Below are 24668 nucleotides of genomic sequence, written 5' to 3'. Positions count from 1 at the left end.
TATTACTCAGCCATAAGAAGCAAGGAGATATTGACACTACATGGGGAACCTTGAAAACATTTTGCTAAGGGGAGGAAGCCAGACACAAAAGACCACCTATTTTATGATTTCATTTATGTAATATATCTGGAATAGATAAATCCTTGGAGGGAGGAATAGAGTCTGACTGCTAAGTGGATATGGGTTTTTTTTTGGAATGATGAAATACTTTGGAACTAGAGAGGGGAGAGGGGTGGTACAGCATTTTGGATGTACTAAATACCGCTCTATATACTTAAAAGTGGTTAATTTTATGATAATGTGAATTTTACCTCAATGAAACGTCCATTCCTGAGGTCTTTGGAAGATTTTGATTTTATAAATTATTTTTATCTTTTGATTAAATTTTTACCCTCCCCTAGGTATCTGCTAGACTCTTAATATTAATGAAGAGACTAGTAAAAGTGAAGGAGGGAAGTAACTAGCTTTCTCCAGAGAGAGAGGTGGAAGGAACAGCTAGATCTTCAAACCTACTGTTCAAGCAGCTAGTGTAACTCAGCAGGTCCTTGGAAACCTCACCCCCACTACCACTTTATGTATCAAAGTATTCCTGCAACAAATGTGGACCTCTCCTACGGGAGAGACTCCGCTGTGGTGAAAAATTAGATTTTCTCCTTTTTGTCTCACTAGTAATTTTTTTTACATTATTTTTTTTTCTCCTATGAAATTCATTTTCTTTGCTGAAAGTTTAGAGAATATGTAAAAACATGAAGAAAATTAAATATCACCTCAAATTAAAGATCACCACCCAAAGTTAGCCCAGAAATAATTTAACTACTGTTGTAATATTTGCTGATTTCTGTGGTGTAAATACTCCCATCTTAGCTCATTTCAAGCTACCAAAAGGATTCCACTGAACATGAAATTGAGAAGATGTGCCTATTAGGTGCTCATAATTCCTCTGCACCCTATAACTCTTTCTCAGTAGTCCTCCAAGCTTTTCCATGCTTCCCTATCTTAGTTATCCACCAGGAACACTGCTGATTCTTTCTCTCATCCCTACATCACCACATTCTCTCAGTTCTGCCCAAGAAATATCATGAGTCCTCCAACTTCTTGCTTACCCTGCTGCAGTCTTTCATCCAGATATTGTTGTCTCTTGTCAGCAATATCTATCCTGATTTCTTCCCACTCTTGCTCCACCCAATTAATTTTCCAGTTAGATCTTAAAATATATGTTGTATCCTGCCATGTTCAATGAATGTCACTTCTAAAGAAAGGCCTTTCTTGACTATTCTCTCTCTGAACCTGGTTTCCTTAGTAATACTTAAAACCAGGTATTAACTTCTGATCTTTATCTTTCCCTCTCCATGAAGCTGAAACCATGTCATTTCCAGTGCCTGGCAGAAAATTTGGCATAGAGTATGCATTTTTTTAACTCAGTATATATTTTCTTAACTCATTCATGTACTCATTCAAAGATATATTCTGTATCTGACAAAATTTGGAATCATACTGTGCATTAAAATTTGTAACCTAGTTTTAACTTTTTATTTTAAGTTTTACTTCATATCCTTATTTATTTTTTAAAGAATGAATTTTTTTTAATTTCTGTGTAGTATTTTTAAGATATTTTGCGTGATCAGTGAATCAGTTCCCTAATAATAGACATTTGGGCTGTTTCATGTTTCTGCTGCTAATCATAATTTTTTAAAATTTTGCTTTTAAGCATGTAATCTCAAGATTTTTCTTCTAATGATTACAGTAAAAGTCCAGTGGATATCCTGGGGATATTTAGAGTTGGACGAGTAAATGAAACCATAGAGTTTTTGAGCCAGCTTGGCAATGTGAAGTCCCTGTTGCATGGATCTCCTGTACGAAGCTTTGTAGGAATCCTATCCCGGTAAGACTATGCTTTCTTTGTTTTCCAAATTTTTCTTTCTTTTTTTAAATTTTATTTATTTTATTTTTTTAAAGATTTATTTATGCATACAAGAACTGGGGTACATGCAAGGCCAGAGGTGTGGGGGGTGAGAACATTCACCAGAGACAGAGTGAGGAGCAGAACAGGCAGATTGACTGAAATACACTGGTGAGGGGATTAGCGGGCAAATCAGGAGAGGTCTGCTCACCATGTGGGAAGCTCCCTGGCCGGGAATCGAACTCGTGCTACATGGCTGGAGATAGCCTCACAGGTTGCATCTTAACCCCTTGCGCCACCAGGGAGGCCCAGTTGTCATTATTTTAAATAATAAATTATCAGTAAAGTCCCTTACAGCTTAGACATTCTTAGGTTTTATGACTGTGGAATTTAGATTGGCTTCTAGCCTTTGTTTTCCAAATTTTTTGATCTCATAAATGTTAAGTGTTTAACTTTTTGTTTTTTTTTTTTTTTTTTTGCTATACTACATTTTGCTATACTTCTGTTAAAATCAGCTACCTTGTTTCATTCAAGAGACAACTGAGCTCTTTAAATTACAATTAAGCATATAATTTAAATTATATACTTGTTATCTGTACTTTACATTATAATGCATGAGTAAGAATTGCTCCTAAAAGACTGTATCATATGAAAGGTTGTTATCTATTTCATGGCTTTTTCATGTGTCTTTAATTTAAAGATAGTCCAACACTTAGGGAAAGATCTAGAATTTAAAGTGCCCAGATATGGTGATTCCTCTATTCAAGACATAACTGTCATTTTGTTTGCTTTGAAGAGCCACTTACTATTAGGACTGAAACTCAAGTTATAAGGAGCAGGGGCAATATGGTTGAACTGGAATATTAATTAAATACCTAAGAGGAAACTTGAAAGATCCATCTGGAAAAAACTTTAAACTGCTGTTGAGGGACCCATATACATTTATATGAATCACAAGGATGCTAGTTTTCCTGGAATTAACATACAAAGTTAGTGTTATCACAATAAAAGTACAAGAAAAGTTTTTTTAAAAAAATAAAAAGCTGATTCTATGACACAATTTTTAAAAACTTGACATTAGAATAATTATGAAAAAGGGCCTCCCCTGGTGGCGCAGCGGTTGAGTGCTAGGCTGCGAAGCTGCCCACAGCCTCTGCAGTGCTGGTTCTATCCCTGGCCGCCAATGAAGGTCCCACATGGAGCGACAGACCTCTCCCGTCGAGCCTGCTGCTCCCCTCAGCAGTGTATTTCGTCATTCTGCCTGTTCTGTTCCCTGCTCTGGCTCTGGTGAATTCTCTCACCCTTCCGTGCTTCTGACTGTACCCAGTGCTTGTATAAATAAATAAATAAATAAATCTTAAAAAAAAATAATAATTATGAAAAGAAGAAGAATGAGGAGGGCTCACTAGTCAAGTATAAAAAAAATTTATCAAGCTAAATTTATTAAAATAGTGAGGTGGTGTATAAATAGGTGGATCAACAGAATAAAGACTCCACAAATAAACACAAAATTTGAACATTTACTATGGATAAAAGTAGCTTTTATCTCTGTGGAAGAAAGATAATTTCTTCAATATTATATATTGGGATAACTACCTGAAAAAATATAAAATGGGCTCCTTACCTAATTCTTCACATTTAAATAAACTCCACCATAAGCCAGGCCCTGTCTGGCCACCAGCCCGAGCACAGAGTGGGATCCAGTCACCACCGGGGTAGAATGCAAGCACACGGAAGTGCTCTCCGGACTTGCCATTTTACCAGGGACCCTTTGCATCCATCAGGAACACACCTAGACTGCATGGAGCTGGGAAAAAGCTGCCCCCACAGCCAGAAGTGAACTGAAAAACCCCCACAAGCCAGGCCCCGTCTGGACATCAGTCGGAGCCCAAAGGGGCATCCAGTCACCACCAGGTTAGACTGTGAGTGCAGGGAAATGCCCACCCAACATGCCATTTTAGACCAGGGACATTGCATCCATCCGTAACACAACTAGACTGCCTGGAGCTGGAAAAAGGCTGCCCCCATAGCCAGAGGTGAGATGAAAATCGCCCACAGTCCAGGCCCCTTCTGGCCACCAGTCAGAGCCCAGAGGGGGATCCTATCACTGCCTGGCAGTCTGTGTGACCTCAAGACCCACATTGGAATTAAACAAATACAGAAGGAGGAGATATTCTGTGACAGTGACCATTAACATATTCATAGTACCGCTGCCCTACTGGACTTCTGGAATTATAGTATTTGACTCTTATTGGACCACCAGTTCCCGACATCCCAGAAAGAGCCCACCAAAAAGATACCGGCCAGTACCAGCAACACAGTGTCCCAACGCATAGGACAAATTAGAAAACAAGCAGCATGGAGAAGAAAAACTACATCAACGATCAGAAGAATGAAATTGAGTCTCTAAAGAGGAAAGTGAAAGAAATGCAGGAGATCAAAGGATTAATTCAGGAGCTAAAGAACTCCTGGAAAAAGCAGTGAAAGCAGAGGAAATGGATGAATGAAAGAATGAATAGATGAAATGGAAGAATGAATAAGTACTCCCGAAGACACAGAAATAAAAAGAACCAAAACAGAAAAGGAAAGAAGTACACTGGTCCAGCCACTATGGAGAGCTGTGTGGAGATTTCTTGACCTACTAAACATAGAGCTTCCATATGATCCAGCAATTCCACTCCTAGGTATTTACCCAAAGGACACAGAAACATCAATTCCAAAGAGCACCTACACCCCTATGTTTATAGCAGCACTATTTACAATAGCTAAGCTTTGGAAACAACCCAAATGCCCAAAAATAGATGACTGGATCAAGAAGATGTGGTACATATACACCATGGAATATTACTCAGCATTTAAAAAAGAAAAACACATACAATTTGTAGCAACATAGATGGAGCTGGAAGGGATCGTGCTCAGCGAAATAAGCCAGAAAGAAAAAGAAAAATACCAGATGGTCTCACTCATAGCAGGAATCTAGAAAAATTAAATAAGGAACCAGGAAAAAGAATAACTATGAGAAAGAAAATATCAAAATCAACAAACAACTATGAATCAGAGACACTCTGTAGGGGGTGGGGGTGGGGAAAGGAGAGATTGGGGTCAAAATAAGGGGGTTGTAATTGTATGGGGAATATAAAAATAAAATTTAAATTAAAAAAGAGAACTACAAATGAAAAAGAATGAAGAAAGACTTCAGTAATTATCTGACTACATGAGGAAAGGAAATATAAGAGTTATAGGAATCCCAGAAGGAGAGGAGAGAGACATAGGAACAGAGAAAATTTTCAAGGAAATAATTGAAGAGAACTTCCCAAACATGAACAAGGAGCTGAAAATAGACATACAAGAAGCAAGAAGAACATCAAACTTACATGAGGATAGGAAAAATACAGCAGGACACATAACAGTAAAGCTCCCCAGAATCTAAGACAAGGAAAAAATAATGAAGCTCACATCAAGAGGGAAGAAACAGATAACAGAAAGGAAAACCAATGAGGCTGACATCAGACTTCTCCGAAGAAACTCTACGGGCAAGGAGGGAGTGGAGAGACATAATCAACAGACTCCAAGAAAACAAATGCCAACCAAGAATACTCTATCCTCAAAGATTTCCTTCCTCTATGAAGAAAGAATAAGGACCTTCCCAGACAAACAAAGTCAGGGATTTCATGACGACTAAACCCCCACTCCAAAAAATACTACAAGGAGTCCTAAAGCCAGAACCAACAGAGGGATGAATAAGAAAGAAACAAGACAAATAAATAAATAAACAAATAAATAAATAAATCTAAATAAATAAATAAAACCAGAGAAAAGACAAACACAATGGCAAATACATACGCTAACATATCAATATTAACTCTAAATGTAAATGGACTCAACTCTTCAATAAAAAGACAATGAGTCGCAGCCTGCATTAAGAAACAAAACCCAACCTTTTGCTGTCTCCAGGAAACACATTTAACTACAAAAGATAAAAACAGACTGAAAGTAAAAGGATGGACAACAATCCTACAACAAATCGATCAAAAAAGAAGGCAGAAACAGCTATACTTATATCAGATAAAACAGATTTCAAACTCAAAAAGGTAAAAAGAGATCCTGACGGTCACTACATTATGATCAAGGGGAAATACTTCAAGAAGAAATAACACTCATTAACATATATTCACCAAATGAAGGAGCACCAAAATACATCAGACAACTATCATCATCTCTGAAAACAGACATCTGAGAAAACACATATGTAGTAGGAGACTTCAACACACCACTATCAACAATGGATAGATCAATGAGACAAAAAATAAGTAAGGACACTAAAGCTCTAAATAAGGATCTAGACCTCTTGGGCTAACAGACATCTATAGAACCCTAAACTCCCCAAAATCTGAGTATACATTTTTCTCAAGCACACACAGATCATTCTCCAGGATTGATCACATACTGGGACACAGGACAAACATCAACAGATACACCAATATTGAAATCATACCAACCATCTTCTCTGACCATGAAGGCATCAGACTAGAAATAAACCATAAAAAGAAGGCAAGGAACTCTTCTACCTCAAGGAGATTGAAACCCACACTACTGGAAGATCACTGGACCAGTGAGATCAAAGAAGAAATTAAAAAATACTTCAAGTTGAATGACAAAGGATACCATTTTCCTAAATGTATGGGATGCAGCAGAAGCAGTAATAAAAGGAAAGTATATAGCAATACAAGCTCACATCAAGAAACAAGCGGGAACTCAAACAACCTAATCTCACAGCTCAAAGAACTAGAAAAAGAACAACAAAAAATCCCTCAAACCAGTAGAAGAAAAGAAATGATAAAAATCAAAGCAGAAATAAATCAAATCAAAATTAAAAACACAATCTAAAAAATCAATGAAAACAAAAGTTGGTTCTTCGAATAAACAAATAAAATAGACAATCCCCCAGCCAGGCTCACAAAGGAAAAAAAGGAGAAAGCACAGATAACTAGGATCACAAATGAAAGAGGAGAAATCACAACAGACACAGCAGAAATCAAAAGAATAATCAGAAACTACTATGAACAGTTACATGCAACCAAGTTCAACAATCTAGAAGAGATGGACAAATTCCTAAAACTCTACAATCACCCAAAGCTAGATAAAGAAGAAATAGAACACCTAAACAGACCAATTACAAGCAGTGAACTTGAAATGGTCGTCAAAACCCTCCCCCTAAACAAAAGCCCAGGACCAGATGTATTTACAAATGAATTCTATCAAACATTCAGAAACAAACTAGTGCCTATCCTTCACAAACTCCTTCAAAAATTGAGAAGGAAGGAATAATACCAAACATGTTCTATGAAGCCAGCATTACACTAATATCAATACCGAACAAGGACAACACAAAAAAAGGAAAACTACAGGCCAGTCTCTCTAATGAACATTGATGCAAAAATCCTCAATAAAATTTTAGTTATCAGAATCCAACAATGTATCCATAAGATAATTCACCTCAACCAGGTAGGATTTATTCCAGGGACATAAGGATGGTTCAACATGCGAAAGTCAATCAGTATAATCCAACACATCAACAAAAAAATATAAAAAACCATATGATAAAATCAATAGATGCTGAGAAAGCTTTTGACAAAGCACAACACCCATTTATGATAAAGGACATTGAAATCTCAGGAACATACCTCAACATCATAAAGGCCCTATATGACAAGCCCATAGCTAATGTCATTCTCAATGGTGAAAAGTTGAAAGCATTTCCATTAAGATCTGGAACAAGACAAGGATGTCCACTCTTACCACTGCTTTTCAATATAATACTGGAAGTCCTAGCCAGAGCAATAAGACAAGCGAAAGACATACAAGGAATCCAAAGAGGGGAGAAAGAAGTCAAACTATCACTATTTGCAGACGATATGATAATATACATAGAGAACCCCAAAAACTCCACAGGAAATGTAATCAAACTAATCAATCAGTTTATTAGAGTAACAGGATACAAAATCAACACACAAAAATCAGTAGCCTTCCTACACACAATCAATCTGAAGAAGAAGAAATCAAGAAAACCATCCCTTTTATTATTAAAAGAAAAAAAGTCAAATACTTGGGAATAAACCTAACAAAAGAGGTAAAGGAACCATACAAAGAAAACTATAAAACACTTAAAAGAAATAGAAGAAGACACAAAGAAATGGAAAGGCATCCCTTGCTCATGGATTGGAAGAATTAACTTCAAAATGGCCTTCCCACCAAAAACAATTTACAGATTCAATGCTATTCCAATAACAATTTCAATGACATTCTTTAAAAAAATAGAACAGAAATTGATGAAATTCATATGGAGCCACCAAAAACCCTGAGTAGCCAAAGCTCTCCTGAAGAAAAAAGAAGGGAATGGAGGCATCACACTCCCAGATTTCAAACTATACTACAAAGCCATAATAATCAAAACTGCATGATATTGGAACAAAAACAGACACACAGACCAATGGAACCGAATGGGAAATCCAGAAATAAACCCACAGATTTACAGTCAGCTAATCTTTGACAAAGGAGCAAAGAATATGCAATGAAACAAAGAAAGTTTGTTCAATAAATGGTTCTAGGTAAACTGGGTTGCTACATACAAAAGAATGAAGCTTGACTACTACCTCACACCATGCACAAAAACCAACTCAAAATGTATTAAATAACTAGACATAAGACCTGAAGCCATAAAATATGTAGAAGAAAATATAGGTGAAACACTACATGACATGCACCTCAAAATCATCTTTACAGACACATCACCAAAGCAGTGATAGTGAAGGAAAAGATACATCAAATTAAAGAGCTTCTGTACAGCATAAGAGATAATAACCAAAAGAAAGGGAAACCCCACCGACTAGGAGAAAATTTTTGCACACAACACTAATGATAAAGGACTGATCACAAAAATCTAAAAGATTTTACCCAAAGGACACAGAAACATTAATTTGAAAGGGTACCTGCGCCCTATGTTTATAGCAGCACCATTTACAATAGCTAAACTATGGAAACAATCCAAATGCCCAAAAATGGATTCCTGGATCAAGAAGATATGGTCCATATACACAATGGAATAGTACTCAGCAATCAAAAAAGATAAACTCATGCCATTTGCAGCTACATGAATGGAGCTGGAAGGGATCACGCTCAGCAAAATAAGCCAGAAAGAAAAAGAAAAATACCAGATGGTCTCACTCATAGCAGGAATTTAGAAAATTAAATAAGGGACTAGGAAAAAGACTATATTAAAGTAAAAATCAAAATCAACAAGCAACTATAAACCAGAGATACACTACAGGGGGAGGAGGGAGGAGGATACACTATGGTTCCAAGGGGGGGTGGTGGGAATAATATGGGGACTATAACCAAGATGAAAATGCATACATTGTGCAAAAATGAAAAATGATGTAAGAATTATAGATAATAAAATAAAAATAAATAAACCCCACCTGCAACAGAGATTTATAAATATTAAAATAAAAATATAAAGGTACTAAATGAAAATGGGAGAATTTTTTAAAAACAGTGTTTGCGTAGGAATGCCATTTCTAAGCAGAACTAAAACTGAAAGCCAATACACAAAATTAATTTCATCTCATAATACAAAATTCAAACTATATGTTTATGTAACAAAATACAGAAGTCTCACTTTACTGCCTTCATAGAGATAAACATGTTTAACTCTGTGGGAGATTCTTTTAATGCTGGAAGACCAGTGGAACCTGCATACGTTTTTGAGCAGGGGAGAAATACAGCCAGTATTGAGCTTAAAGATTGTTCCTCTGGGTACAGGTGGCTTCTGCCTAAAGGAGGCAGATGCGCCTTGAGGCAGGAAAATTGGCAGGCTGCCCAGGGCATGTCAAGACAGTGATGAGAAACCTGCTGTATACCTACATTTAGTACTAAGTACTAAATGGCACCTGGAACTCCTTCTGTTGATTACTTTGAAATACATTTTTCTTTTCATTTCATGCTATTTATTTATTTCTTTAGTTGGTATATTTATTTTTTTGCAGCTTCATTGGGATTTGATTGACAAAAATTGTATGTTTACGTTGTAAAACTGATTTTGTTAAAGATGTGATACATTGTGAAATGATCACCACAATCAAGTTAATGAACACATCCACCACTGCACAGAGTTACAGCACTTGTGATGAGAATACAAAATCTATCCTCTTAGCAAATTTCAAGTATATGATACAGTATTATTGACTACAATCAATATGTTGTTCATTAGAGCTCCAGAACTCTAATAATAAATAAGTTCCAGAGCTTATTTATCTTATAGCTGAAAATTTAGTACCCTTTGACCAACATCTCCCTAGTATCTAGAAACTACCTTTTTGACTTTTTTAGATTCTATGTGTAAGTCAGGTCATACAGTGTTTATCTTTTAGTATCTAGCTTTTTTCATGTAGCTTAATTTCCTTAAATGGCACCTGTCCTGTTAAAATTATGAGGCTGTAATATAAGTCCCTTTTTCCTAGCAAATGATTATAATGGCCTTTTCTTTTTAGTGGGTTGCTTTTACCCAAAACAGTTGAAGATCGTGGTGTGAAAAGAACAGACATTGGAAATCTTGGGAGTGGAATGTATTTCAGTGATTCATTCAGGTTTGTATGTCATATTCTTACTCATGTTACTCATACCCAAAATCCAGGAATCATTATTGAGTACTTTGTGTTTTCCTGTTTTTGCTTAGTGAGTGATTCCTCACCCAAGAAACAGATCATTGAAAGTTTGGTCAGTATGCTATAAAAGCTTGTTTTTTGTGGTGGATATTTGGGAAAATTATATTTGAAATTGCATATTTTGCTATCTTAAGAGCTTTTACATATACTTACCCACTAAATCCTTACAACAACCTCCTGAGATAAGTCCTGTTGTTTTCTCATATCACAGATAACACCAAAAGACCATGAATATATATTGTCTAGTGTCACACTAGTTATTTGTCCTTTTCCACATCCATTCTAAACAATTTATTATATGTACATATGTAGTTATAAATAAATGTACATATTTATATATTTATAAGTATATACATGTACGTGTATATATGCAACTCTGTATGCCTAGAGTAATATCTTTGTTATTCTCATTAATATTTAAATTTCTCCTCTTCATGCATTATTGAATACATGGCCTGGCCAGGCTAAGTGCTTCAAGTATATTGTCTATAAACCTCACAATTGGTAAACCTTACAATTTCATTTTGTGAAAAGAAAAAGTCTCATGAAGCTAAGTAACCTTGGTTCAGGCCCCAGGACCAATGATAATTATCTAGGTTATTCAAAGAATTCCTACAAATAAGTAAGAAAAAGATAACCTAATAAGCAAGTGGGAAAAAGCCATGAATAGGAGCCTAATGGAAGAGAAAACATGTATGGACAATACCATTTGAAAAGATTAGTAATTAAAAACATACAAATCAAACTATAATGATACCATTTTACACCTATCGTATTAACAAAAAACAGTTTAACATACCTAAGTGTTGCTAAGTCTCTAGAACAATCTGAACTCTCAAACACTGTTGGTAAGTGTATAAATTGATAAACCTTCTTGAAAAAGTATGGCATTATCTGGTATGAAGAACACAGTTGATAGTAGGATTTAGGAGTCCTGTGATTAATTAGCCTGTGAACCAGGAAGCAGTGGTTCTCAGTCTTGGCTGTCATTATATTTTCTTTTCTTTCTTTCTTTCCTTTTTTTTTTTTTGTGGGAAAGGCAAAAAGGAAGAAAGTGAAACCACCCACCATCCTGGCTATGGTGAAATACCCAGCTCGTGGGGAGCTTTCAGGGACACTTGGGGGTGCCCAACCAGACTCCTTCAGTTGTGTCAACTGGCTGCACATTTAATTATCTGGGACAGTTTTAAACACTACCAGTGCTGATATCACCCCACATCAATTAAATCAGTATATCTAGGGGTGAGGCTTAGTTATCTATAATTTTTAGGCTCTCTGGATGATTATAATATGCTACTGAGATCAAGAATCATTGCCTTAGAAAAACCCTAGCATTATATAGACCATGTACAGGAATTGCTGAGAATACTAGTAAAAAGAACACTGTAAATGATGGGGCCTCCCCAGTGGCGCCGCAAGTTGAGTGCAGCACTATGAAGCTGCCCGCAGCCTCTGCAGTGTGGATTTGATTCCCAGCCAGTCAAGGACATAGCAACATGGCGCAGCAGACCTCACCTGTCTCTCCCACTGCTCCTCTCAGCAGTGTTTTTGGTCGTCTGCCTGTTCTGCTCTGTCTCTGGTGAATTCTCTCACCCTCCGGCTCTCTGGCCACTGACATTTACAGAGGAATAACCAATACATTTTGCTGCAGTACTACAGGAAGTCCTGTGTGGCAGTTTAAAAAATGCACAAGGGTTACATATGTTAAGTGGATGAGGCATAGGAACATAGCATGGAGCAAAAATTACTGTTTGTCTTTCTCAATGTGCAAAGTTCAAAAATAAGTAAAACTAAACATATTGTTGAGGGTCAGATACCATGTGTCAATACTATAAAAGAAAGAAAATAATGCTTAGATTACTTCTGGATGGTAAGGAAGGTGTGATGAAAGGATATAGAAATATTGATCATCTTCTATTTCTTAAACTTTTTCCTATGCACAACATATTTCAAGGTAAAAATTTTTAAACATTCAAATATTTTTTAACTGAATTGAATTCAGTTGAATTTAACCAAATTGAAGTTTTTTTAACAGTGCTTTCAAGAGTGTTTCAGGGAGTCATTGGACTCTGTGGGCAGTGTGGTGAGACATAGAAGGAGAAGGCCAGAGGGCAAAGTTCAAGGATCAAGACTTGATGGGGGGGCCTGCCCAATGGTGCAGCGGTTGAGCTCTGGGCTGCAAAGCTGCCCACAGCCTCAGCAGCGCAGGTTCAATCCCCGGCCACTGGCGAGGGTCCCACATGGCGTGCAGACCTCTCCTGCTGCGCCCACTGCTCCCATCAGCAGTGTATTTCATCGGTCTGCCTGTTCTGTTCCCCGCTCTAGCTCTTGTGAATTCTCTCACCCTCCTGCGCTTCTGACTGTACCCAGTGCTTGTGTAAATAAATAAATAAATCTTTTTTAAAAAAATGTTGTTAAAAAAAAAAAGACTTGATGGAGAGGAATTAAGAATGTTTGTAGGTTACAGGGAAAGAGCTCACAGAAGGGGAACACAGGAGTAGGAGAACATAGAAACAGGGGGACAGAACAAGGAATTGGCAGGCAACACTTGCATTTTGGTCTGGATCTTAGGAAAAATAGATAACATGACCCCAGAATGTTGCTTCCAAAGATGTCCCATCATATACTCCTAATAGCGAGTTATTAAAGCTGCTGATTCCTGCAGAAAGTTGAAACAAAATCTCTCATTTGGGTGTCATTTGAAATTTTTGGCTTTCCATTTGGATTCAGAAGGCTTCATGACAATACATGTTGTTTCCTTTGACCAGGTCTTACTGACTTGGTATTTGCTGTTTTTCTGAACTTTAATGCCAAAAATTAAATTTATTCAATACCTTTTCCTAGTTAATAAAGTGGGGTTTTTTTTCCTTCTCTTTCCCCACTCTGGTGTTTACTATAACAATGTGTGTATATTTTTGTAACTATTTGTCCTTTTCCACATCCATTCTAAACAATTTATTATATGTACATATATATATAGTTATAAATAAATGTATATACCTTCCTGGGAATTCATACCTTCCTGGGAGCAAAGTGCTTTGAGCACTATCTAGCACAATAGAAGGGCAATACAATGGACCCTTGACAACAAGGTTTTGAACTGCATGGGTCCATTTATACTTGAATATTCTTATAAACAGATGGCATAAACTTATGGTATTGATAAATACATTGTATTAATGTAAATGAATTTTATCTTTCTCACGACTTGCTTTTTTTTTTAAAGATTTATTTATGCATACAAGAACTGGGGTACAGGCCAGAGGTGTGGGGAGGGGGGCGGTAAGAGGATTCACCAGAGAGCAGGGAACAATACAGGCGGATCTACTGAAATATACTGTTGAGGGGAACAGCTGGGGAGACAGGAGAGGTCTGCTGCACCATGTGTGTTAGCTCCCTGGCTGGCGGGGCAACATACTCAAACAGGAGTGGCTACAGATAGATTGATAGCGCTGTATCTTTAATCCCTGCACCACCAGGGAGGCCCATGACTTGCTTTTTTTTAATATTTAGTTGTTTTTCAGTTGTATCATTTTTTATTGAGGTAACAACTTATAGCAATATATATAATTTAGGGAAATAGGTTCATACCTGAGCACCTGTAATTCTTCACCATAGTCCATGGGGCCCCTTCCCCTCTTTTTTTTAATTTCCAGAATACCCCCCAACCCAGTAGCTTCAGATATATAGTCAGATTTCTGGAGTTTGTATTGGTTTGCTTTTGATTGCTCTTTATGTATTTATTTATGTTCCACATATGAGCAAAATAATCCACTATTTATCTCCTACTTAGTTGTATCACTCAGCATAAGCTCCTCCACTGTTAGAAAAGAAAGGAGGCCAAGAGTATCAGACTTTATTGAAAGTCCATGAGGGACAACTCTCTGCAGGCCAAGAGTCATGCCCCAAAATGGGGAGAGCGGGTCTTCATAGTATTAGGCGACTGCTGCAATTTTTGGTGTACATGAAGGGGTGTCTTCTGCTGGAGGGGGTCTGCTGGAGTTGTTTATTCTTGTCAACTTTATCTCTGATTCAATTTATCTCAGGTTCCCTGGTGCCTGTTTGTGCAGGTTTTACAAGAGGCCTATTTGTGCTCTCATCCACTTCTATCCATGTTGTCACAAATGGCAAGGTTTCATCTTATTTTTTATAGCTAAGTAGGATTCCATTGTGTTATATACATTATCTTCTTAATCCATTCATCTTTTGTTGGGCACTTGGATTGTTTCCATAACTTGGCTATTGTAAATAGCCAAGGATGTATGATGTGCTGCAGTGAGCACAGCAGTGCAAAAATCCTTTCAGATTAGTGTTTTTCCATTCTTTGGCTAGATACTGAGGAGTGAAATTGCTGGATTGTATGATAAATCCATTTTTAGTATTTTGAGGAACCTTCATACTGTTTTCTATAAGGGCTGGACTAATCTATATAGTGTAGACTTTTTTCTCTACACCTTCACTAGCACTTATTTCTGGTCTTTTTGGTGGTATCTCATTGTGGTTTTGATTTGTGTTTCCCTGATGTTAAATGATGGTGAGCAATTTTTATGTGCCTGTTGGCCATCTGAATGTCTTTTTTGGAGAAGTGTCTTTAGTTCTGCCCATTTTTTGATTGGGTGATTTTTCTCCTTTTATTTAGTTTTTTTTTTTTTTTTTTTTAAGAGTTTAAATTTATTTATTTTCTTTTAAAGATTTATTTATTTATTTATACAAGCACTGGGCACAGTCAGAAGCATGGGAGGGTGAGAGAATTCACCAGAGCCAGAGCGGGGAGCAGAGCAGGCAGAAGGACCGAAGTACACTGCTGAGGGGAGCAGCGGGCGGCAGGAGAGGTCTGCGCACCTCCTTTTATTTAGTTTTATGAGTTCTTTCTAGATATTAACCCCTTGTTGGATGAATGATATGCAAATATTTTTCCCATATTTGGTGTGGTATCTCTTATTTTAATGATAGTTTCTTTTGTCATGCAGAAGCTTTTTAAATTTTGATGTAGTCCCATTTGTTTATTTTTGCTTTTGTTTCTCTTCCTTTTTGAGTCAAGTTCCCCAGTACATGTTTCAGTGGTTTTCTTCTGTGATTTCCAGTCTTATATCCAGGTCTCTAACATATTTTGAGTTAATTTTTGTGTATGGTATTAGAGTAGTCTAGTTTAATTTTTTTCCTGTAACTGTCCAGTTTTCCCAATGCCATTTGCTGAAGGGACATTCCTTTCTCCATGGTACACTCTTGGCTCCTTTGTTATAGATTAATTGGAAATATAAAGGTGGGTTTATTTCTGAACTGTCAATTCTATTCCATTGTTCCATGTGTCTATTTTCATTGCAATAACCATACTGTTTTTATTACTATAGCTTTGTGGTATATGTGAAACTCTTACGATTTTCTTTATAACAGTTTCTTTTCTCTAGCTTACTTCATTGTAAAAATACGTATATGATATATATGATGTACAAAATATGTATTAATTGACTGTTTATGTTATCAACAAGGTTTTGGACAACAGCAGACTATATAGTAAAGTTTTGGAGGAGTCAAAAGTTTATACAGATTTTCAACTGCATGGCAAGTCAGCACCTATAACCCCTGTGTTTTTCAAGGATCATTTGTATAGTGTTCTTACATAAAATTTTTAAATAAATTAATGAATAATAAATTTCCAAATCAAGGGGCCTCCCCTGGTGGTGCAGCGGTTGAGTGCCGGGTTGTGAGGCTGCCCACAGCCTCTGCAGCGCCAGTTCGATCCCCAGCCACCAGCGAGGGTCCCACAAAAAAAAAAACAAAAAAAAAAACTCTAAATCAAATCTTCAGAGATATTTTAGTAACAGAAAATTTCAGAACAATGCACCCACAAAATCTTTTATACAATATTTCATATGTATGTAATGAAATCATATTGCTATGTAAATATAAATTATAAATATGTGCTTATTTTCTTTTACATGCAGTGCAAGTATTAAGTACTCACACCCAGGAGAGATAGATGGCAGTAGACTCTTGGTCATCTGTGATGTAAGCCTCGGGAAGTGCATGGACTTACACAAGAAAGACATTTCCTTGATAGAAGCACCCCTGGGTTATGACAGTGTGCATGGGGTTCGAGGAACAGCCACAATCACCACAGACTTTGAGGTATTACTATCAAGAAACGGGCAGAGATACTCCTGTTTTTATTTAATAGCTTTAGTTTAAATAATCACTGTCTATACACTTTCTGAATTCCGTACTTTCTAAATTAGCAAACATGAAATTCTCCTTTTATGAAACCATTTGCCAAAAAAGTGTGGTTGTTTTTATTTGCCACCTATTAATTTCTCTTTGTTCTAGGATGATGAATTTGTTGTATATAAAACTAATCAGGTTAAAATGAAATATATAGTTAAATTTTGTGTACCTGGAGATGAAATAAAGTACTTTGACCCTTGTAATAATACTGAATTAGAAGAATACAGACCTGAGTCTTCAAGTTTTTCAGAGGTTGAAGGTAAGACAATTTTCTTGAATTTTGTCTTTTATCATATTAGTTGAACTCAAATATTATATTTTCCATGGAATTTATATTCATATTTGGTAACTATTTTGTCTTATATATATTTCATTTTTTTATTTTGTAAAAATTAAAACTAGTGTGCTTAAGTGAGGTTAAATGAGCTCAAAATTACATATTACTTCATTAACACACCTAAGTTGAACTCGTCCACCTCGTGATATCCAACAATAAAACTCACTAAGCCAATTTGAGATGTCAAATGCAGAAAATAAAATGGAAGTTGGCAGTATCAACAGAAGATACAGCTTTAGAATGAAGTTTAGTGCACGTGTCAATGGCACTTACTAGGCTTTGCAATCTTGAACAGATGTATATATCTTTTCCAGGTTTCAGCTTTTCTCAGATGAGATGATGTCAATATCTGTAATAAGTGAAAGAAGTCCCAAAATTGTAATAATGTAGTAGTACATATATCTGAGAGGATGATAGGTAATTTCTTCTCAGAAAATCAGATGAGTAAAAATAATATGAGTGAATGAATCAAAAATAAGTCAATAACATTGTAAAAATACATTAATGATTTCAACTGTGATTGCATTATTTTTATCAAAAATGCATTACTTCATGTATGTTCAAGGTGACTCTTTTTTTCCCTCTGGGTGTTATTAAATGAAATGTATAACAGGAAGGTATATATTTATAATTCTCACCATATCTGTATTTTTATATCCCTCAGTATAGTATGTGAACATTCTTCCAGATGCTACATTAGGATTTTAGCTTAGTCTTTCTTGGATTGAAAGTCTAGTGAGTCTTATGTTGTTCAAACAGTGTGTTTGTGGCACAATAAATAGTAATAACCAATCAATTAAAAATGAAAAAATCAGGGGATGCAGATACCTAGATCCATACTTAAGCTATATTTATTTAGATTTTCTCGAGACTTTAATGTACCTGAATATATATTAAAATATGTCTTTCAAGTAACAGCATGACTCTCAGCTTTCAAGATGATGCCCCCAGTCTCTCAATTAAAAAAGCAGAGTGTTTGTTGATAGTTACTTGGGTTTACTTACTTTTGACCACTAAAAACCGTAATATGTTTTTTTCCCATTTTTCCTAAAATAAAACGTACGAAAGGAAGGAGTTATTCTCTCCTTTGTATTATAGTAACAAAAACATATTGTACATGGATAGATTTAAAAGCTAACATTGATATTTTTAATATGTAGATTATCAGTTATCAGACAGCAAACCTGACAGCGACATTAAGGCCGGCCTTCGGGACACTTCTGGGAACTTGGTTCCTCTTGAGGATGTTCACATCAAGGGAAAAATAATAGACTTTGTAGCCCAGGTATGCTCTTTGTCACTTCTCAGTACTTAAACTGAACAGATATAAATCATAAGTGAGAATTTGATTACAGATACATAAACTAAAAAAAAACATGCATTTCTAAAATTTGTTTATTCTTTGAGCACCTACTCTAGGCCAGGCACTGTTCTAGGCTCTCGGTTCTAGGCTCTCAGCAATAAACAAGAAAACTCTGCTCTCATAGAGGATGCATTGTGTTTGATAACTAGGCAATAAAAATGATAAATAAAATACAGAATACATTAGATGGTTATTGGTTCTAGAAGCAGTAAGAGATAAGAACTGCATAAGAGAAAGGTGTTTGAACTTGTTGATACAATGGCTAGTTAAAATCTCATGAAAAAGTGAAATCTGAGCATAGACATGTAGGGAGAGAGAGACAATCACCTTGTCCATGGAATGGTGGGGGTGAAAGCTTAACTAATGTGAGTTCAATAGAGACAGGAGGAAAGAATTTGGAAACACAGGAGAGACAGTGGGATAGTACCTGTAGAGAAGTTGGGTCAGAGCATTTTGTGTTTTTCTTTCAAAATCTAAGAAATCAAAGCATGTATGTGAGTCAGTACAGGGGAGAAAAACTGATGATCCATGAGAGGGGAAAGTTGCTGGAAATCCATCTTCTTGTAGGTAGGAGAAGATGCCAACTAATCATTAGGTACAGTGGGTGACCATGGGTTGGCTTGCAGCTGATTCGTCCGTGAACACAGGACAGAGATTAATAAGTTCATGGGCACATGAGCAAATAGATGGTCAGATGTGGTGGTCCAGCTTGGAGTGTTCCCAGTTTTCTTAAATTGAATTTGTCTTTTAAGATTTGGCCTCAAATTGGCTCTCTTGACGCTAAAGACTGCATTGAACAGCTATAAAGACACCTTAGGAAAATAAGAACACCTGAGTCCAGGATTGTGGTAGCTCCTGTCCCTCCAGAAGAAAGCCAATGGAGGGCCTTCCTGGTGGCAGAAGGGGTTAAGCACCGCACTATGAAGCAATCTGTAGCCTCTGCAGGACGAGTTCGATCCCCAGCCATCCAGGGAGCAACCACATGGCGCAGCAGACCTCTCCTGACTTGCCCACTACTCCCCTCAGCAGTGTAATTCAGTCTGCCTGCCTGCTCTGTTCCCCACTGTCTCTGGTGAATCCTCTCACCCCCTGCATTTCTGGCCTGTACTCCAGCTCTTGTATGCATAAATAAATAAATCTTTAAAAAAAAAAAAAAAAGAAAGCAAATGAAAGGAGAAAGAGAAATACCAGATGGTGTCACTGATGTATGGAATATGGAGAAACCAAACTAAGGATTAGATGAAATCAGAAGGAAATCGGGTTAATTTTAGTGATCAGTTTAAACTGGGAAATGGGACGGGGGGAGGAAGGATCATGGTCTCCATGATATTGATACCTGTTCAGATATATCTGACCACTAACCCCTGGACCCATTTGGATCCATACCCATATCCCTAAAATAACTCAGGGAACTATTATAGACTTGGGAAGGTCCAGATGTGGACTTGTGGGAAATGTTCTGTATGTGCTAATCTCTTGCTAGCCACTTAATGGTGTAACCACCTGGTTATCACTTCTTATGAGTCAGACCTCAAGTTGAATTTTTCATTTGTCTTATATAATTCTCTTCCAAATTATGGAAAAAGCACTATAATTATGCTGCTTATTTAGATGGGGGAGCTGATGCTCAGAGACATTTAAACTGTATGATAAAACACAAGTTTGAGGTCAGACCATTCTGATGTTAGAGTCCAGGCTTTTAACTACTGTGTGACCTCCTATGGTTCTATAGGGTAAAGGATTTGAAGTTTAAAAGGCTTAACTTTTTTCCTTACCTATTCTTTTCTAGTGTTGTGACCCTAGGGAAATTATTTAATTTCTTTGTGCTCAAGAAATTTTCCTCATGTATAAAATGGAAATAATAGTATCTGCAAAATATTAAAAATAATAATCTGCCTATTAGATATAATGAATGTGTTCATATACAGTAGATACAAAGCAAATGATGTTTGTTTGGGCCTGAAAAACATACCCCTCTATATATTCCTTTGGATTACACAGCTTAAACCATTTGATATTTCACACCTGGTGAGACTTTTTTTCGATGGGGATGATTACTCAAAAAATAACTCAGGATTTAGCAGTGAAGTTTCCACAGTTGTGTGGTAAGCCAGTTGTAGTTTGTTATCTAGGCAGATGCCCAGCAGCACCTGTGTGTTTGCGGCTCATACATTTGACTCTTTGAATGAGCTTAGTATTTTTAGTTGCGTTATATAATGGTGTCATCCAAAAGAGGAAAATAAAGATACTAAAAATTTTTACAGTATTAGTTGCTGTTCCCAGTCTTAGTAAAAATACTTTGTCATCATTATCTGAAATGATTTAGTTTGTGAGTGTCCAGTCACATAATTTGATGTACAAAGAGAATATAGCTGACATAGGACTGACCTCTGGGAACTCATAGGCCTAAAGAGAGGCCACTAAATGGATATAGGCAGGATACCTACAGAGTAGGCTGAAAATAATCTAAACCAAGATGCAATGAGTTGGTGATCCTAGTCAGTTACAGCTTGAACATATGTGCCTTTGAGGGGTTTGGTAGAAATATCCGAGAGGAATAGAGGGAGTTTGTGCACAATGGGAAAGCTCGTGATGTCCTCCCAGTCAGTCACCCTGCCAGGTGTTCTTTGACTTATTGCTCAGGTTACTTGGAAACCCAAGAAAACTCTGGACTCAAACCTGTGGGATCATCTGTGCCATACCAGGCCACAGTTCCAGGGGAGCTGCCTTGTGACTAATTCCTGCCACAGACCAGTGAGGCCTTCATTGGTAGGAGTGTAGGAGGTCTGGTCCAGGGGAGGATGCTGACCTGCTGATTGTCAGCTGATTGTTTGCTGACTCAGATTGTTTTTTTTTTTTTTTAAGACTTTATTTATTTATTTATTTATTTATTTGATTATTTATTTATTTATTTATATAAACAGTGGGTATATAAACAGTCAGAAGCGCAGGAGGGTGAGAGAATTCACCAGAGCCAGAGCTGGGAACAGAACAGGCAGACTTGATGAAATACACTGCTAAGAGGAGCAGCAGGCAAGACAGGAGAGGTCTGTCACGCCATGTGGGACCCTCGCCGGCAGCCAGAGATCGAACCGGCACTGCAGAGGCTGCGGGCAGCTTCACAGCCCAGCGCTCAACTGCTGCGCCACCAGGGGAGGCCCTCAGATTGTTTACATAGACAGATGCCTCTCAAAAGTATTGCCGGGTGCCCCCCACACCCTAGGGGCCACCTGTCTTACAGTAAATCCAGTTGTGAATAGCATTTGGAATGTTAGATTTTTATTTTTCATTTTGGTCTTTTCTCAGATGTTACTGATTATAAATGGTTCAATATTTTTGCTTTGTTGTTGCCATATGTTTATGTTTTTACTGTTTATTGTATGTGTAAAGTTTTTTTTCAAATATTTAAAGACTCCACCATTTTTCTGAGCAAGTGATATGTGATGAACAGTTTGTTTAGAAAAATTAATCCAATAACAATAGAGATAGCAGACAGGAATAGAAAGGCTTGATTCAAGAGTGGATTACATGGGAGAGAGAAGGATAAATGAGAGAAGCCACTAGAGGGCTATGTGCAAAGAGGCAAAGGAGGAAATGCCAAGACCTGAATACAGATTGGCTATAAGAATATTTCTTGACTAGGGATCTACCCAAAGGACACAAAAACATTCATTCGAAAGAACACCTGTACACCTATGTTTATTGCAGCACTATTTATAATAGGTAAAACCTGGAAACAACCCAAATGCCCAAAAATAGATGACTGGATCAAGAAGATGTGGTATAGATACACAATGGAATATTATTCAGCAATCAAAAAAAGATAAACTCATGCCATTCGCAGCAATGTGGATGGAGCTAGAAGGAATTATGCTCAGTGAAATAAGCCAGAAGGAATAAGAAAAATATTGGATGGTTTCACTTATAACAAGAATATAGGGGAACCAAATAAGGCATCAGTGTAAAAAAAATAATAACAGTACAAATATAACAAAGCAAAAACAGACAATTATAAATCAGAGGCATACTGCAGGGGAGGAGGAGGGAGAGGGATCAGAGGGAGGGAGGAAGAAGCACAGGGGACTGTGGTGATGGTGCACAGGTGCCTTGGGGAAGGAAATTCTATGGGGACTCAATGTGAGGGGTTGGGGGAAGTAAATATTGTTTAAAAATAAAAAAAGGAAAAAAAATAATTCTTGAATGGTATCAGGATCCATATAATACCAAGGAGTCATCAAGACCCACACATAAAAGTATCTTAATTTCTGCCTTTTAAATGAAATCTTCATTCTTCTTTTAAACTTGTATTTGTAATTCTTCTAACAACTCTTAAATTGTTCCAACTAGGCATGTGTGAACTGCCTAAGTAGCACTTGTGCATTTTATCATGTGACAGGACTCACATTGCAATGGTAGAAGTCTCCAGCCACTAAAATTACCTCTTGGAATTTGAGGGACATGATAAAAATTTAATGAATTTTAAGAAAATGTAATTGTTTTATTAGTAGTTGTCCCTATTAATGTTGTCCCATATGGTTTCGTTATTATATGGAATTTTTTTCTTCAGGTCATTGTTTTTCAGACATACACAAATCACAGTCACATACCCATTGAGGCAAAATATATTTTTCCTTTGGATGACAAGGCAGCTGTGTGTGGTTTTGAAGCATTCATCAATGGGAAGCATGTAGTAGGAGAGGTAAGAGGAGAAAATGCATTGTGATTGCTCTTTGGTTTCAAAGTCAATTTCCTAATTACCCAAACTCATTATCTGAGCAGTGGCCTTTTCACAAAACAAAAATTTTCTTTGAATAACCAAGCACTTACACAATTATCCTCCTTTCAGACATTACTCCCTGATGAACTTGTTTCTGTGCCTACTTGCCTTGTCTCCATCAGTAAAAAATTAGTGAATTTTATATCAAAAGTGTAAGACAGAGTGGATACCCTTATATATTTTTGCAAAAACTGATGCTCTGCACGCTGTTACAGAAGCAAACTGAAGTTATTGTAACTTTTTAAGAAAAATTATACCAACAAAATTAACAATTGGTTTATTCTCTGTTTATTCTAAGGTTTAGCCCTCATGCAGCATTTCATGTTAAGACTTTAGCTCATATCTTACTAAATTTAAGATAAACTTAATCTCTAATTATTTTTGCTCTATATAAAGTCCTAGACTTTTTTTTCACTATTGACTCTGAAATAGTTTGGTCCCACTTAAGGATAATTCTCTTTAGTTGGCCTTCTCTAATTCAAATTCTGTTACATGACTTATCTAATTATTATATAATCAATGATTATGAGAAAGTCTTATTTTGTCTTTTATTTTTGTCAAGCTTTTAATAAACATTGATGAAATTGTCCTTATTAATGTCTGAAATCACTTATGACTGGTATAAAAATCATTTTTTCCAGATTAAAGAGAAGGAAGAAGCCCAGCGAGAATACCAACAAGCAATCAGTCAAGGCCATGGCGCATACTTGATGGATCAGGATGTACCGGTAGGACTTGATTTTGATACACTAGCTTAGCTTACTTACTAGAGAGGGGAAAAGAGTTAGAAATGATTTGAAACATGAAATTCTTACTGAAAGCTAAGATAACTTACGTTATTTTAAGTTCTCGAGTTTTGCTTGCTAATTAGGCAAAGGATGTCAAGCTGACCAGACCTGTCTGGCTTATTTAAATCAAGTTGGAAGTTGGGCCTCCCCAGTGGCGCAGCGGTTGAGCGCTGGGTTGCGAAGCTGCCCGCGGCCTCTGCGGCGCCGGTTCGATCCCCAGCTGCTCCCCAGCCACCGGAGGAGGGTCCCACATGGAGGAGGGTCCCACATGGCGCGCAGACCTCTCCTGCCGCCCGCTGCTCCCCTCAGCAGTGTACTTCGGTCCTTCTGCCTGCTCTGCTCCCCCCTCTGGCTCTGGTGAATTCTCTCACCCTCCCGCGCTTCTGACTGTACCCAGTGCTTGTATAAACAAACAAACAAATAAAACATGCCTCTATTTTAAAAAAAAAAAAAAATAAATAAATCAAGTTGGAAGTAGATCAGTATTACCAAACAAATAAGGAGAGCTCTTTCTGTTGTTGGAAAATGAGTTTTTGAGAACATAAAAAGAAAACATTT

The 24668-nt window shown here is 37.0% G+C and overlaps 1 protein-coding gene across 4 annotated transcripts in view; it reads left to right on the top strand.

Annotated features, from left to right (window-relative positions):
• PARP4 (poly(ADP-ribose) polymerase family member 4) overlaps positions 1-24668 on the top strand; it is a 131290-nt gene that overhangs the window by 26603 nt on the left and 80019 nt on the right. For 3 of the 4 annotated variants that reach the window (XM_054687726.1, XM_054687727.1, XM_054687729.1), the window contains 7 exons: positions 1745-1882; positions 10450-10545; positions 16569-16752; positions 16948-17104; positions 18343-18467; positions 23113-23244; positions 23964-24050. In XM_054687726.1, the coding sequence (XP_054543701.1) occupies positions 1745-1882; positions 10450-10545; positions 16569-16752; positions 16948-17104; positions 18343-18467; positions 23113-23244; positions 23964-24050 (919 nt within the window). The remainder of the gene's footprint in view (positions 1-1744; positions 1883-10449; positions 10546-16568; positions 16753-16947; positions 17105-18342; positions 18468-23112; positions 23245-23963; positions 24051-24668) is intronic. The other variant, XM_054687728.1, reaches the window with a different exon arrangement.

Source organism: Talpa occidentalis, unplaced genomic scaffold, assembly GCF_014898055.3.
Source record: "Talpa occidentalis isolate TD23 unplaced genomic scaffold, MPIMG_talOcc4v2.1 talOcc4.5, whole genome shotgun sequence".
Lineage (NCBI taxonomy): Eukaryota > Metazoa > Chordata > Mammalia > Eulipotyphla > Talpidae > Talpa > Talpa occidentalis.
Note: the sequence above shows the minus strand (reverse complement) of the source record. Positions and strands in the feature narration are given on the sequence as shown.